The sequence below is a fragment of the Chenopodium album genome, chromosome 5 (assembly GCF_948465745.1).
Source record: "Chenopodium album chromosome 5, dcCheAlbu1.1, whole genome shotgun sequence".
Lineage (NCBI taxonomy): Eukaryota > Viridiplantae > Streptophyta > Magnoliopsida > Caryophyllales > Amaranthaceae > Chenopodium > Chenopodium album.
This window is the reverse complement of record NC_137838.1, coordinates 13,857,172-13,873,870: the sequence shown is the minus strand read 5'-3', so window position 1 is coordinate 13,873,870 and position 16,699 is coordinate 13,857,172. Positions and strand designations below refer to the sequence as shown.

The 16,699-nt window shown below is 35.0% G+C and overlaps 1 protein-coding gene and 1 pseudogene across 2 annotated transcripts; one reads left to right on the top strand and one right to left on the bottom strand.

The window, feature by feature from the left end:
- Window positions 1-4,825: 4,825 nt before the first annotated feature.
- Window positions 4,826-11,601, bottom strand: LOC145632632 (uncharacterized; annotated as a pseudogene). Its single transcript, XR_014112584.1, has 10 exons — window positions 11,580-11,601; window positions 9,822-9,873; window positions 9,674-9,713; window positions 9,516-9,584; window positions 8,547-8,632; window positions 7,483-7,590; window positions 7,260-7,369; window positions 5,894-5,938; window positions 5,659-5,733; window positions 4,826-5,180 (listed from the first exon to the last, which is right to left on the bottom strand). The product of XR_014112584.1 is annotated as an uncharacterized LOC145632632 (transcript).
- A 2,041-nt stretch (window positions 11,602-13,642) lies between these two features.
- On the top strand, window positions 13,643-16,375 carry LOC145632631 (protein FAR1-RELATED SEQUENCE 5-like). Its single transcript, XM_081684982.1, has 5 exons — window positions 13,643-13,959; window positions 14,457-14,821; window positions 14,882-15,277; window positions 15,361-16,208; window positions 16,298-16,375. The coding sequence occupies exons 1-5, from the start codon at window positions 13,643-13,645 to the stop codon at window positions 16,373-16,375; spliced, it is 2,004 nt and encodes a 667-aa protein (XP_081541108.1).
- The last annotated feature ends 324 nt before the right edge of the window (window positions 16,376-16,699 follow it).

Below are 16,699 nucleotides of genomic sequence, written 5' to 3'. Positions count from 1 at the left end.
GAGCTGATGAAGAAGAAGAAGTTCACTGGTCCAGTGAAGGTTGATGGTAAAAAAATGACTGAGGATATGCAGGCTTTTGCTGCTGCCAATAATCTTGTTCTGGAATTTTGTGTTTCTAATATGGAAGGACTTGAAGCTGTGCTAGAGCTGATGAAGAAGAAGAAGTTCACTGGTCCAGTGAAGGTTGATGGTAAGAAAATGACTCAGGATATGCAGGCTTTTGCTGCTGCCAATAATCTTTTTTTGGAATTTTGGGTTTCTAATATGGAAGGATTTGAAGTTGTGCTAGAGCTGATGAAGAAGAAGAAGTTCACTGGTCCAGTGAAGGTTGATGGTAAGAAAATGACTCGAGATATGCAGGCTTTTGCTGCTGCCAATAATCTTGTTCCGGAATTTTGGGTTTCTAATATGGAAGGACTTGAAGTTGTGCTAGAGCTGATGAAGAAGAGGAAGTTCACTGGTCCATTGAAGGTTGATGGTAAGAAAATGACTCAGGATATGGAGGCTTTTGCTGCTGCCAATAATCTTGTTCTGGAATTTTGGGTTTTAATATGGAAGGATTGTAAGCTGTGCTAGAGCTGATGAAGAAGAAGAAGTTCACTGGTCCATTGAAGGTTAATGGTAAGAAAATGACTCAGGATATGCAGGCTTTTGCTGCTGCTAATAATCTTGTTCTGGAATTTTAGGTTTTTAATATGGAAGGACTTGAAGCTGTGCTAGAGCTGATGAAGAAGAAGAAGTTCACTGGTCCATTGAAGGTTAATGGTAAGAAAATGACTCAGGATATGCAGGCTTTTGCTGCTACTAATAATCTTGTTCTGGAATTTTAGGTTTTTAATATGGAAGGACTTGAAGCTGTGCTAGAGCTGATGAAGAAGAAGAAGTCCACTAGTCCAGTGAAGGTTGATGGTAAGAAAATGACTCAGGATATGCAGGCTTTTGCTGCTGCCAATAATCTTGTTCTGGAATTTTGGGTTTCTAATATGGAAGGACTCTAAGTTGTGCTAGAGCTGATGAAGAAGAAGAAGTTCACTGGTCCAGTGAAGGTTGATGGTAAGAAAATGACTCAGGATATGCAGGCTTTTGCTGCTGCCAATAATATTTTTTTGGAATTTTGGGTTTCTAATATGGAAGGATTTGAAGCTGTGCTAGAGCTGATGAAGAAGAAGAAGTTCACTGGTCCAGTGAAGGTTGATGGTAAGAAAATGACTCGGGATATGCAGGCTTTTGCTGCTGCCAATAATCTTGTTCGGGAATTTTGGGTTTCTAATATGGAAGGACTTGAAGTTGTGCTAGAGCTGATGAAGAAGAGGAAGTTCACTGGTCCATTGAAGGTTGATAGTAAGAAAATGACTGAGGATATGCAGGCTTTTGCTGCTGCCAATAATCTTGTTCTGGAATTTTGGGTTTCTAATATGGAAGGACTTGAAGCTGTGCTAGAGCTGATGAAGAAGAAGAAGTTCACTGGTCCATTGAAGGTTGATGGTAAGAAAATGACTCAGGATATGCAGGTTTTGCTGCTGCCAATAATCTTGTTCTGGAATTTTGGGTTTCTAATATGGAAGGACTTGAAGCTGTGCTAGAGCTGATGAAGAAGAAGAAGTTCACTGGTCCAGTGAAGGTTGATGGTAAGAAAATGACTCAGGATATGCAGGCTTTTGCTGCTGCCAATAATCTTTTTTTGGAATTTTGGGTTTCTAATATGGAAGGATTTGAAGTTGTGCTAGAGCTGATGAAGAAGAAGAAGTTCACTGGTCCAGTGAAGGTTGATGGTAAGAAAATGACTCGGGATATGCAGGCTTTTGCTGCTGCCAATAATCTTGTTCCGGAATTTTGGGTTTCTAATATGGAAGGACTTGAAGTTGTGCTAGAGCTGATGAAGAAGAGGAAGTTCACTGGTCCATTGAAGGTTGATGGTAAGAAAATGACTCAGGATATGCAGGCTTTGCTGCTGCCAATAATCTTGTTCTGGAATTTTGGGTTTCTAATATGGAAGGACTTGAAGCTGTGCAAGAGCTGATGAAGAAGAAGAAGTTCACTGGTCCAGTGAAGGTTGATGGTAAGAAAATGACTCAGGATATGCTGGCTTTTGCTGCTGCCAATAATCTTGTTCTGGAATTTTTGGTTTCTAATATGGAAGGATTTGAAGCTGTGCTAGAGCTGATGAATAAGAAGAAGTTTACTGGTCCAGTGAAGGTTGATGGTAAGAAAATGACTCAGGAAATGCAGGCTTTTGCGGCTGCCAATAATCTTGTTCTGGAATTTTGGGTTTCTAATATGGAAGGACTTGAAGCTGTGCTAGAGCTGATGAAGAAGAAGAAGAAGTTCACTGGTCCAGTGAAGGTTGATGGTAAGAAAATGACTCAGGATATGCAGGCTTTTGCTGCTGCCAATAATCTTGTTCTGAAATTTTGGGTTTCTAATATGGAAGGACTTGAAGCTGTGCTAGAGCTGATGATTAAGAAGAAGTTCACTGGTCCAGTGAAGGTTGATGGTAAGAAAATGACTCAGGAATTGCAGGCTTTTGCTGCTGCCAATAATCTTGTTCTGGATTTTTGGGTTTCTAATATGGAAGGACTTGAAGCTGTGCTAAAGCTGATGAAGAAGAAGAAGAAGTTCACTGGTCCAGTGAAGGTTGATGGTAAGAAAATGACTCAGGATATGCAGGCTTTTGCTGCTGCCAATAATCTTGTTCTGGAATTTTGGGTTTCTAATATGGAAGGACTTGAAGCTGTGCTAGAGCTGATGATGAAGAAGAAGTTCACTGGTCCAGTGAAGGTTGATGGTAAGAAAATGACTCAGGATATGCAGGCTTTTGCTGCTGCCAATAATCTTGCTCTGCAATTTTGGGTTTCTAATATGGAAGGACTTGAAGCTGTGCTAGAGCTGATGAAGAAGAAGAAGTTCACTGGTCCAGTGAAGGTTGATGGTAAGAAAATGACTCAGGATATGCAGGCTTTTGCTGCTGCCAATAATCTTGTTATGGAATTTTGCGAGGTTTAATTCAAGTATATGATAGTATAACAGTGGAACTGAATCAAGAAATTTCTGAGGTTTGATTCAAGTATATGATAGTAGGTAGTATAACAGTGGAACTGAATCAGGAAATTTAAGTTTTTTCTTGTAATGCTGTTTTTGGTATATGATAATAGTCATACTTGTTTGGTATATGAGACTTTGTTGTAAAGAGTTGTTCAGCCTGTATGAATTTTAATGTCCGATGAAGATATGAAATCTCATTTGGTCCTTCAGCAAAATGAATTTTAATGTTGTTCAGACACAGTATAAGCACTTGTTTTGCCTGTATATATATGGTAACAATTGGAAACATACATATCCATGATTGGCATTCTTTTGCTAGCTTAGACTGAAATCATAGCAGATTGGCATTCTTGGGAAGAAGTGGAGGACTTGGCTGTCTTTGACTGCATTAAGGAGGTTGTTAATCTAGAGAAAATTCTTGGTCTGCCGAAAATTTACGTCACTTATATGCCTCCACCACCAGCTCCAACTATATCAGAATGAATCTCCAACTATGAAAACATTGCAGCTTTTGTCTGTGAAGCCTTTTTACAGTATCCTTCTGGAGCATCAAGGGCTTGTGCATGTGTACAAACCCTTCTTCATCTGCCATGTTATTTTTCTGGAGCATCATAGGCGTTCATTGGTAATTGCTTTTAGTCAAGCTGCAGCATCTAGATTCAAAGATATTCAAAGTAAACCATGTCCCTTTGGAAACCTCTGTTGCTTGCAGTATCATCAAAGTTGAAAAATGTGGTTTCACGGTTTGGGTATCTGTAGTGAACTCCATCTCCTCCTGTTTTCACCAAACACTTCAAAAAAAGTTTGAATTTAAATTAGTTGGTGGGTTTCTTTTCACTTCAGCTCTCTATTTGTTATTTTCCATTGCATATAGTATAGCACTAGAATATGACAGTACTGATCATCAACAGTACATGTGTGTCTTGTGCATGGATTTTCCTGGTGCTATTGATAATTTGACGGTTCTGATTCTTGTAAATTACCAAGCCTTTCCTTTTCTTCTATTATTTAAACATGGGCTTGTTTCAACTAATTTGTGCTCAAAGGCTGCCTTTGCTCCAGATTCATAGCCAAAAGGTTCTATGATGTAAAAAATGTTTTGTTAGTAATTTCTATGATTTAGCAGCCATAACAAGATGAGAACAATTTTCTGTAGTCTTCGTGTCTGCTAGTGGTGCTAAAATTATGTGCAGTTTAAAGTGTATCGTTACCATCTTTGTGTATTAAAAAACAGAAGAACAATATTTATTTTTTTATTTTTATTATTTTTTGACACAGGAAAACAATATGCAGCAAGTCTCTAAGAACTTTTTTTTTTATTAGCTTAACCATACATTAATAAACAAGAGTTTACAAAGTACAACAAAGTGCAAAGTAAGCTTTGGGGGGGGGGGGTAATTCAAAATCCTTACACATCCAAAGTGAGCTCTACTAGCTAGACACTTTGTTTGTTGGAGCTGCCTTGCACATCGCATTCTCATTCCCACTTGGGCTGAAACTTGACCAATGAAGGCTAAGGACAGCCCTTGTAAACCTATGAAACTTCAAAGGCGAAGAAAGAGACAGGACGGTAAATTCACAAATTGATTGAAACAGCCTATTAAGCAAATTGAAATGCTCACAAACCGAGCCACCAAAAGTGACTCGGAACTGTCTGAGAACTTAATAACATTGTAAACATGCTTCAAAAAAGAAGTTAATCTATTGTGTAGGTTTTTCTTACAGTTAAAAAAATAAAAATGAGGTTAAATCTGGAAACTGTGCACATATTTTCTGAAAATTTGTCAAATCATGAACACTAAATATTGTTGTTTTAAATAGGTATCAGCAGGTCATATAATGATGTATGTACATTGTAAACTCTGGATTAGATGTATTTACAAAGGTAATTTCCACCTAGAATTTGCCAAAAAAAAAAAAAAATCAGTAAATCCTGAACACTCTGGAAGATATGTATCTGCAACTTCTGAACTTGCAGCAGGTTGAAATAAACCGCCTTTGCCTATTTGGTTTCTCTGTTACTGTTTCTCCAGCTTCTGCCACAAGTAGAGTGCCCCTCTGATGAAAGGATCGGCTGAAAAGCCTTCAGCATAAGCACTGATTGCATTCAACAGCGTTGTAAATTTTTCGCCATCATCCTGTAATTATACAATATATATTAGGACATTCAACATCATGGATTAAACAGCTATATTGTTTTCCTACATGTACACATGTGAGCCTCTTTACATATTAGTTGTTAGTAGCAACTGGAAACGTTTCATCAAGAACCATGATGGATAGAGTAAAAAAATCTATTAAAAAATCAAAAGAGTGGAGATAGTCCGATAATTAACACCAAGCTACATTTTAGACTTAAATTACTCCTTTAGTCTGTCAATAACTTCAAAACTTCTATACTTTGCTAATTCACAAGAATCACATCCTCCAAAACACACATTTGAGTATTACTCTGGGTTAGACGTATTAACAAAGGTAATTTCCCCTTGCATGATCTAACACTTTCGAGTGATCATTTAAGGCATGGTAACCACCATTTCACTTGACTGAGCTTACTTTGCCAAAGACAGTTATAGTGAGCAAAACAAAAACTTCAATTATGATATTTATACAAACCTCTGGCTTATGAAATATCAGATCAGATGTAGCAAATGGAACAAGGTAACGAGGAAGATCAGAACGCAATATTGCCTGCAAGACAATCATATGTCAATAGAAGAAAAGCCACCACAATATTCTTTCTCACTAATTCTCTCAACTAAATAGAAATGAATTGTCATCAGTGAAGTAAAAAAGGTTATCCCCACACCTAAAGAGATTCAATACAAAAAAGCTTTGATGAATAAATTACCAATTCTTTGCTCATGAGAGCTAGATCAGTGCTTGATATCAGTGCCTGCACGGTCAAAACAGGAATGAAGTGAATACTTAAACATGCAATAAATTAAAACCAAAGAAAAGTGTATCAATATCAAGGAAAAAAAGCCTTTCATGAGATCATGACACAAGCACCTCCAATATCAGAAAAGAGACATCCTTATTTACACAAGGACTCCAGTGCCCTAAGGCAAAAGGCTCACTACGTCACTAATCTATTGAGCACACTCCAGCACTCAATTAATTGTCCTTATAGATAATAATTATTAGACAAGTACTGCTGTACATACCAGAACCCAAATCTAATTCATGCTACTGATTTCCACAAGAGAAACCAAAAGGAATTTTGAAATATGACTAGAAAATTGTTTTTGTCAGATTTCCTCTCATTCTTTAATGTTCCAACCCTTCACAATATTTCAGGACACTTAACACTAGGAAAGTTTTCCTTGTGTCCCCAAGTACCAGGGAAACAAAAGCATAATTAAGCCTCGACTCTTCTGTGCAAACAAAAAAAAAATTTCCACCCTTAAAAATTAAATCATAATTTGGGAACAGCGCCAACAAAGACTGCATTTGAGTCTAATAACCATATAGGGCAGCTGCTTAGAAATCAAATAAGCAACTGACAGAAGCAGCTGAGAAAGTTATCCACCTAAAATATCCTCATCACATGAAGCAAAGATGAAAGATATGCAAAATTATGTGCAATTCACACCATTGGCAGAAGTTTTGCAGGTTTATCTCCTGAAATCTTTTCAAATCCTACTTGGTTAGAGAAGTCCCCAATAGTTCCTCGATCATCAACTTTCTCACTTTTAAATTCCTCTCAAATTTTTTCTTAGCCCGACCCACCATTCCATACTCTTTCTCTCCTTTGCCTTAATTATCACGCAAAAAGTAAATGTTAAGAACATAATGAAACGAAGGTGAGTGAATTAGTGAATGATACTCTAAACAACCATTATCTTGCCAGCAGCCGTTTTGATTTTCTATACTCTGTATCTAGAGTTAATGTTTCCAATAGTCTATTATTCTACCCCACCTAAAATTATCTCAATACCTTCTTTAAATAATCCCACATTTCCCTCCCTTAAAAAACCATTAAATCAGTAGCTGCATGATGAAGTTTGCTACTTTGCTCATATCCAAGATTAAAATAAGAATTGTCTTCTGTATCTTTTCCAGGAAGAGCAATCAGCAAATACAATGTCCACGTGTGGGTTGCCAAAGACAGTTCAATTATCTTCTGCAAATAATATTCTTTAACCTAGTCTATGAACACAGTCAAACATATATCAGTAACTTGCCCCTAGGATTTCAGTCAAACAAACTCATACCTCTTTTATATGGCCTTCTCGCACTTTATCAATATTAGACAATAATTCTTCCAAAGATCCAAATTCTGTTATCAACTGAACAGCATTTACTTCCCCTATTCCTGTTACCCCTGTGTCAGGAGTGACTCAAAATTTCAGAATCACGTTATACCAATCACCAAAACAAACTGAAATTTAGTCATTCACAAAGATTTGATGAGAGTCTAGAACATTCCAAGCCAACCTGGTATGTTATCACTTTTGTCGCCAAAGTGCAACAACATCAACAAACTGAGAAGGACTTAGAGTTCCATATCTTTTGGCAAAATCCTCCAGGCCATATGAGACCATTCTACACAAACCAGAACACCAAATTATGTGAATAACAGCATAAAAAACTGGAAGGGCCAAATAAAAGACAGTTGAATAGATATAATTTACAGTATATTTAAAATGAAAATGTCATAAGGCCCCCCCTGGTTTGGTCACAAATCTCCATGTAAGAAAAGTAACAGAAGTGTTAAATTTATATTTATGGAGATGCCTAAAATATTTCATGAACCTTGGGAATAAAAAATGGAACATCCAAAAAAGAGGTCATCAAAATGGAATTTTGCATAACACCATATACCAGAAATGGAAATTTCCTTTTTACCTTCATTTTGAACAGGTATCAGCAGCCAATAAAAAAGGCAATAAAAAAAAAAAAGCCGAGGGGCTCTGTGGGTAGTCTAGTATCTTTAGGTTAGTTCTTTAGTTTTATTATAAATAGGGAAAGAGGGGAAAGGACTAGACAGGCAGAATTTTGGAGTAAAGAGTTGTGGCCTCAAGTCACTATTTTTAGAGTGGTGACCTAAAGTCACAAATAGAAAGTGGCATCCTAAAGTCACTAATAGAGAGTGGCATCCTAAAGTTGCAAGCTTGTACAAATCCCTGTATTTCAATATTTTCAATCAAAGATTCGATCTTTCTCTCAGTATTCTGTGTTAATGGTGTGTGTGATAGTCCTGCAAGCCTGACACAGATCACCATGTCTTTCAACCCCTTCAAAAGTAACATAAACTATTTGCAAGTGCTCTGGTCACTTAACACAGAAAAATCATGAAGCAGGGACAATGTTGACCAAAATATAACGACGAAGCCAATGAAGGTATTCACAATAACAAATCTTGACCAATTTTTATGACATGAGAAAACTATTAGCCGCTGGAATACAATGTCAATCAAGAATCACATGACATGACATGCATGATCAGCTAGAGGAAAGAAATAAAGTGTTTTTGAAGTCAAGACAAAAGTAATATTAACTCATCTCCACGTGAAGCAATTCGTAAAAGACGCAGGGAAGGTGACAGAAGCTGGAAGAAATCTTTATCTGGTGAGACAACTCGGACCTATCACAAAAGTAATTAGTACTATAAATCAGAAATGGAGTAAATTTCAATCTAAAAAAATATATATGCCAACAAAAACAAACAAACAAACAAAAATTAGAGACTTGCAAATGAATGAAGAAGCTGTTATGTTGCAATATGTATAGGCAGTCACGCATATAAGTTCTCTGCTGAGAATAATCATATAACTTAGCCATGGAGGTTGGTGCAGGCGTGCAGCTATTGTTAAGATGAGGTAAGATGATAGTATTATCTTATTTTTCTAACCCCCTGGTTCTTTTTCTTTGGTTCTTATTCATATCTTAATGCAACCTGGTGAGCCCAGAAATGTGCTGGTTTAGAAAAGAAGAAAGTGAAAATTGGGATCCCTATTACCTATGGTGGTATTTAGTTCCTTTTGCAACCCAATGAATAGTGGTATTTGTGGAAGCAAATAAGGCAGCAAACTTTTGAGGGATTAAATTCTACATTTTAAAATTTTAATCACTTTTCGTGATTCTGGTACAATTGGAGCCAAATGTCGCATTCTGAGTGACTTGTTAACTTTTTTATCGTAGTTAAAACCATAAACTTACACAGAGGGCTTCATTAATATTGCTGCAAAGCCTGCAATGCTCCACAGGAGACAATTACTTAAATTACAGTTGAAATAACTCTTTACTACACAAACCATTACCCAGCATAATACACAGCAGGATTAAATAAAGACTAGAAGCAAAAAACCTCATCCATAATCAATCTAGACAGATTAGTATTAGAGACAGACAGACAGACTGGTTTTTAAATAAAACTTGAATCAATTATTAACATACTAAGTAAACAGTATTAGGCTATTAGCCATGTACTTGAGCTAGATAAAATTCAGATATTTCTCAGAACTGACCTTGTAACCAGACTCAACACTCCTTAAAGCAAGAGTTCTTATAACATCATCAGCTTCAACACCTGCTACCTGGTTTCAAAAGGGCAACAGTAAGGCAATATGGAGAGACTGAGAGAGTACTCATCTAAAATTTACAGCTGCAACATTAATTTGGTTACCTTGACATAGCCTTGATGGACGCTTTTAGGTACTGAAGCCCTTGAACCACAGTATCAGGTGTAGGACCACGGTTGCTCTTATACTGTGGATACATGGTGTGGCGAATGTTTGTGCCTTCACCAAAAAACCATCAGTCCACACAATTACCAAAATGGAAGATAACCCTTAATAAGAAAAATTGAAACACATTTTTTACATCCTGTACAGAATTACTTGACTGAAAATTACTATTTAATAGGTAAGATAGATAAGTCTTCTTCATGATCCCGTATAATGGTACACCACAAACAGCATAATAATCTGCGTTTGGTCATTTTAAACAATTCTGCAATCAACAAATTAGAATTTCCCTCTGATCAATGACATCCACAAATGTATCTCGTTTTTTAATTGGAAGAATACTCAATCCTTGAGATTCTTCTTGATCAATTCTCCTTGACAATCTTCAACTTTTTCTTAAAAACTAATACTACAGTAACCCTCAAAATCAAAATAAAGGGTGCCAATTGGATATTACAGCACACCCTCGAATACATTAATCAAAACATATCACTGCTCTATTTCGAAAATCAGATGCAAATATGGTTACAATATTTTGGGACACTTGCGCAAACACTAATATACTATGGAATGGACCAGTCTTTGATACTCGGGGATAGATAAAAAGGACTGTGAGATGTGGTGGTGCCTATACGATTGCCAAATATCACTCAATACTTTCTTTCTGGTTCAAAACTTCAAATGATAGGAATAAAGAATATACTTTTCAGAAATGAAATTAAAGAAAAAAGGATTTGAAAAATAAGGACAGGAAATGTTTGGTAGATTTTAAGTCATTTACAATCCAGATTTCTACAAGATGTTGCAGAATTTCAATTAAAATAATTACAAATTAAGGTTTCCCTCTGGGCACAATTCCACAGTTGCACCCCTTCAACTGCTTTCCGTCAGGGAGACCAGAGACAAGAAGATTTTTTTTTTTTTTAAAAAAAAAAAAGTTATTGAAAGCATACCTTTGAATGTTAAGCTTTGTTTTGAGGAATTAGTAGTTTCACCAAATGAATTTCCTTAAAGAGAAAGCTCTATCAAAAAAATGAAAATAGTTCTTTCAATTATATGATTAGGATATTTCTGTTTCAAAAAGCGAAAATTCTACAGTAAATGACGCGTACCGATATGTACCACTAAATTAATGTACCGCAATGTACCACTATTCAATTTAATTAAATATATTATATATTTTTTGTATTCACTTAACACAACTTGACTTTAGCTAAGATGGTAAATTGCATTATTCCTTTGTGTAGGGGTTTAAGGATCAAATCTTTGTGCTCACCATTCTCTCTTTTTTTTTTTTTTCCTCTTCTCATTTTTTTTTTATTTTACATCATACAACCTATTTAGAATTACCCGTAGGACTACATTATAATTAAACATCTTATTATAAATTTTGAATATTTTGCAATTTATTTAATCCATTTTGTTTTCCTTTAGACTACCTTCATAAAGAAATATGAAATACTTGTTTGATTTATTTTACATCATACAACCTATTTAGGGCCTGTTCATATTTACTGAACTGAATTGAATTGAATTGAACTGAACTGAACTGATTGGAACTGAACTAAGCTGAAATGAATATTTTATGAGAGAGGGAAATTAAGAGCTGAACTGAACTGAACTGATTGGAACTGAACTGAACTGAACTGAAAATAAGTAAATATGAACAGGCCCTTAGATTACTCGTAGAAATACTTATATTATGATGCAGTATGATCTAATGAGAGGACAAAATGACAAATATATAGTCAAATTCTTTTTTTTAAAAATATATTATATGAATTTTAACATCCCATACCCGTGTCCCCTATTTTGAAATAAATGTATCCTGTATTTGTTTCATACTTGTATCCGTGTCAATATCCATTCTTATGCAGCCTATTGTTTAACTATATAAAAATAAAATCAAAATAGTGGTATAACATGTCCAAAGTTTTATTGTGCCAATTAATCAATTGTTTTAGAACAAATGGATTTTTTTTTGTTCCTTATATTGAAAAATCGGTACTCCATTTATATGACACGTTTCTACTAGTCTTCTCTATTACTCCATCTGTTTTTAAATACTTGCTCCACTTTTCTTTTTCGGCCGTTTTTAAATACTTGCTCCATTTCCTTATTTGGAAAACTTTTACTCCCTCCGTTTCACAATAATGTTCCTGTTTCGTAAATTGATGCAAATTTTTACCCAACTTTGACCGCAAATATCTTTAATCTCACACTAGCAAAAATATAAAAGTTAGATATTAATAATCTACTCACCAAGAAGATTAAACTAGATCCCATATCACTATATTTATTCTTATAGATTAAGAGAAATTTAGAAGATTCTCTCTTTCTTAAAAAAGTCAAAGATTTCAAACAAGAACACCATTATGGAACTGAGGGAGTACAATATTTAACTGATTTCACTCACGTAGTGGACCCACCATGATCATATTTTATTAATTTCATATTATCTCTCCTCCAATTGTTTCCACTACTTTTGCTTTTTACAATTTTTTTATTGTTCCACATACCTCACTAACTCCATAAATTATTAATTTCTCCTAAAACTCTACGCACGAAGAAATGGAGCAAGTATTTAAAAACGGAGGGAGTACTTCTTTTGTCCTATTTTCTTCATTTCAAAACAAATAAATGACATGTTTTGACTTGTTACGATGTCCGCACAAGGTCTAATTTGATTAAGGGTCTGTTCACATTTACTTAATTTCAGTTCAATTCAACTCCAATTAGTTCAGTTTAGTTCAGTTCAGCTCTAATCAGTTCAGTTCAGTTCAGCTGCAATCAGTTCAGTTCAATACAGTTCAGCTCCAACCAGTTCACTTCAGTTCAGTTCAGTTCACTTCACTTCAGCTCCTAATTTCCTTCTCTAATAAAACATTCATTTCCAGCTCAGTTAAGTTCAGTTTCAATCAGTTCAGTTCAGTTCAGTTCAGCTCCAATCAATTCAGTTCAATTCAGTCCAACTTCTAATTTCCTTCTCTCATAAAATATTCAGCTCAGCTTCAATCAGTTCAGCTCAATTCAATAAATGTGAACAGACCCTAAATTTTGTGATTTATAGATAAGAAAAGAAATCATAGCTACGTGAGATCCAACCATTAACGCGAAAAAGCTAGGTATCTTATTTCACTTAACCCTAACCCCCTAACCCTAACCCTTAACCCTAAAAATATATAAATCAAGAAATATGAAAAATAGCTATCAAAATAAATTGCCGCCAACAACTTAAAACAGAGGATTTTACATTTAATTTATTATTTTTTTAACAATTTTTTTTAACTCATAAACCTATTCTGATAGAAAAAAAAGGCTTGACACGACGACACTCCATTTTCTCAACTCCAACTTGCCACCGCATCAAATCCAACTCGCCACCGCCTGAGCTCCGCCTCCGGCACGCACCTGACTCCACCACCAAGAGAGTAGATGCACAGCGCGTAAATTTGTGGTGAGTTTTTTTTTTTTTTTTTTTTTTTTTTTTGAAGCTAATTGTGCCCTAATTATTGTTTTCAAATTCAATCATCAAATTTGTGATTTGTTAATTAGTATGGATAATAGTTGTGATGAGTTAACTGACATGGATTATTGTTGTTTTGTAATGATAAATCATAAATCCACCATAACCAAAGTCTAATCCTAATAATTGTTGTTGGTTTTGCCGCTTAGTAGCTATTGACATGCATGATTGTTGCTATAGATTTGTAATGAGTATAAGGGCATCTATTTTTTTGAGTCGAACTTCTATAGGAGTCTGAGTTCATAATCTATATTACAAAGTATATTCCGCGGCATTGATTGATCTAACATTTAATGAAAGTAGATAATATATAAATATTAAATATATTTTTTCTTCTTAAATACAGCACCAAAGTCGATCAATATTGTGTGGATTGTTCACAATGGACGATCAAGAAATAAGTAATGTTAACACACAAGGAGAAATTGATGATCATGATGATAATGCTAAATTTGATGGTGAAACTAATACAATAGAAGATCAATTCGAACTACATGAAGAAAAGACAATTGATCACTTTATTAATGAGCAAATATGGGACAAAATTGGAAAAAACTTAGAAGACTATGATGAAGATGATATGGATATGCTTAGGTGGAAGTCGTTAGAAGATTGTATTGAATTTTATTATACATACGCAAAAGTCAAAGGTTTCGGAGTACGAAGGATGCAACAACTAAGAGTAGAAAAGATGGGCATGTAATCTCAAAGAAGTTAGTGTGTCGTATGGAGGGTCATAGGCATGAAAAGTGGTTAGTTTTACCAGATAGAAAACGTTCCCCTAAACCATTTAGTAGATTTGGATGCTCAGCATTTATTCAATTCAAGTTTATTGAAGAATATAAGTTTTGGAAAGTTGGGAAATTTCATGGAGAGCATAACCACCCAATGGTACACCCAAAACAAGTACCTTATATCAGGTGAATGTTTATATTTATATTTGTGCAATGCTTTTCTATATATATATATGTGTGTGTGTGTGTGTGTGTGTGTGTGTGTGTGTGTGTGTGTGTGTGTGTGTGTGTGCGCGCGTGTGTGTGTGTATGTGATGGTTGTTTTTTACTAGGTCTTTTAGGGGAATACCCGATGCAGATAAAATTAAGATTAAATCTATGCACAAATCAGGAATTGCTCCGAACAGAATAATGCAATCATTATATTGGGGTAATATCTATGTGATGGTTGTTTTTTACTAGGTCTTTTAGGGGAATACCCGATGCAGATAAAATTAAGATTAAATCTATGCACAAATCAGGAATTGCTCCGAACAGAATAATGCAAAACTTCGTTAATGATGCTGGTTCTCGTGATAATGTTCCATTTTTAACAAAGGATTTGTATAACTACATTCAGAGAATTAAACGAGAAGAAGTAGAAGATGGTGATGCTGAAACAGTAATGGCATTTTTATTTGGAAAGAAAGCCAATGATCCTTCCTTCTATGTGAACTATACTCGAGATGGAAATGGAAATTTAGAAAAATTATTCTGGAGTGATGGTATATCACGTAAAGATTACAAGACTTTTGGTCATGTACTTGCATTTGACACCACTTATAAGTGTAATGCGTACAACAAGCCGTTTGTAGTTTTGGTTGGTGTTAATCATCATTGAAACACAGTGCCCTTTGGTTGTGCGTTAGTGGTTCATGAAAAGCAAGATACTTTTGCTTGGGTTCTTGAACAAATGATTGAAGCGGGAGATGGTTATAAACCACTAACTGTCATTACGGATGGTGACAAAGCTATGGCACTAGCTATTAAACAAGTACTACCAGATGCAAGACATAGATTATGCTTATGGCATCTTATGAGGAATGTGAAAGTAAATGGTGGGAAAAAATTTGCAAAGGGGTTTTTAAAGTGTGTGTACAAGTGTCGTACGCCCGATGATTTTGAAAAAGGTTGGAAAGAGTTAATTAAATTACACGGGTTTGAATCTAAGAAGTGGGCAACAGAATTATATGAAGATAAAGAAAAATGGGCAGAAGCATACTTGCGAGGATATTGTTTTGCAGGTTAGTAATTGCTTTTACTTGTTATGTATTTGTGGCATTGTACTTTCAATAGAATTAAATTTATTTTACATTATGATTTGTAGGGATGAGGAGTACCCAACGTTGCGAGGGAATGCATAGAACACTAAAAAGAATGTTGGATAAAAAGGTAATGTTGTATAGATTTGTTGAGTATTATATGCAAGAGTTAGATACTTTAAGGTGGGAGGAAGGTCATCAAGAGTATAAAACAACAAATGAACAGCCGTGTTGCAAGGGTGTGTTGTTGAGTTTAAAAAAACATGCATTGAAATTCTTTACAAGAAAATCTTTTATGACCCTCAGCTCTGAAATGTCATATGAAGGATTTTATTTGGTGAAAGATGTTAATCATAGTGACCAACCAAATGGTCGTAAATTTTTTTGGTTGCAACATGTAGAGTATGAAAACTATTGGTATCTAGTCATAAAAAACAACACTCTTGATACCATGTATTGTTGTTGTATGAAATTAGAGGCTGTTGGATATCCTTGTAGACATATGTTTGTTGTGCTTAAATATGAAAATGTAAAAGAGTTACCAAGAGGATGTATCATGAAACGGTGGACAATTTATGCGAAGGAAGGTGTAGAATTAAACGATGAAAGTGTTGGTGCTAAAGGAAATAATGAAGTAGAAGTAGGGAGAAAAATTAACCAAAAAATTGGGATTGGTGATCCGATAGTTGTTGAAAATGGACGAGGACAAAAAAAGAAAAAGGCTCGGGTTTCTAAATCACCTCCATCCGAAGCACATGATTCACAAAATCAGTCTAAACTCGATTTGAATAAAACTCCTAAAAGATCACCAAGTAAGGTTTCTACAGATATGAATTCAACTAGCATGCTAAGTTTATCCAATGTAGCTATGACTCACATGCCAAATACATATGAAGAGGGTGATGTTTCAGAGGTAAGTTATCATAGCCAAATAGTTTTTTGTCATTACATTATTATGATGCAGTTAGATGCTAATTTTCGCCAAATATTTTTTTGGTGCAGAGCTCATATAGTTATGAATTGGAAAATATGGAGGATGATCCAACAGCTTTTGATTGGAAGCCAAATCAAGATTGGTAGCGTTTGCAGAATGAAATCATAGCTCAAGGGATTTTGAATTTGTTCTTTTTAAAATGATAATTTTTGAAATTTAATTATAACTAGATGGTTTATGATGAATCAATTGTGTCTACATGTAGGCTTTAACAATAAAGTTTGTTTTTTTTTTTTTAATCAAATTTGATGGATTATTAGACTAATTTTCTAATGTTATTGCATATTATATTGGTAGAATGTTTTACTTTTTACTCATATTCCCTTCGTCCATATTTAAAATGATAATTTTTGAAGTGTGAGGTCACTGATGTTGAGACAACAGAAGCTTTTGCGGTTCAGTTTGGTATG

What these genes read in the sequence shown, in the direction of transcription:
- LOC145632631 (XM_081684982.1), top strand. Translation starts at nt 13,643, where the DNA reads ATGGACGATCAAGAAATAAGTAATGTTAACACACAAGGAGAAATTGAT. An exon ending in GCGAGGATATTGTTTTGCAG is followed by an intron (nt 15,278 to 15,360) that starts GTTAGTAATTGC and finishes TATGATTTGTAG; the next exon opens with GGATGAGGAGTACCCAACGT. An exon ending in AAGAGGGTGATGTTTCAGAG is followed by an intron (nt 16,209 to 16,297) that starts GTAAGTTATCAT and finishes TTTTTGGTGCAG; the next exon opens with AGCTCATATAGTTATGAATT.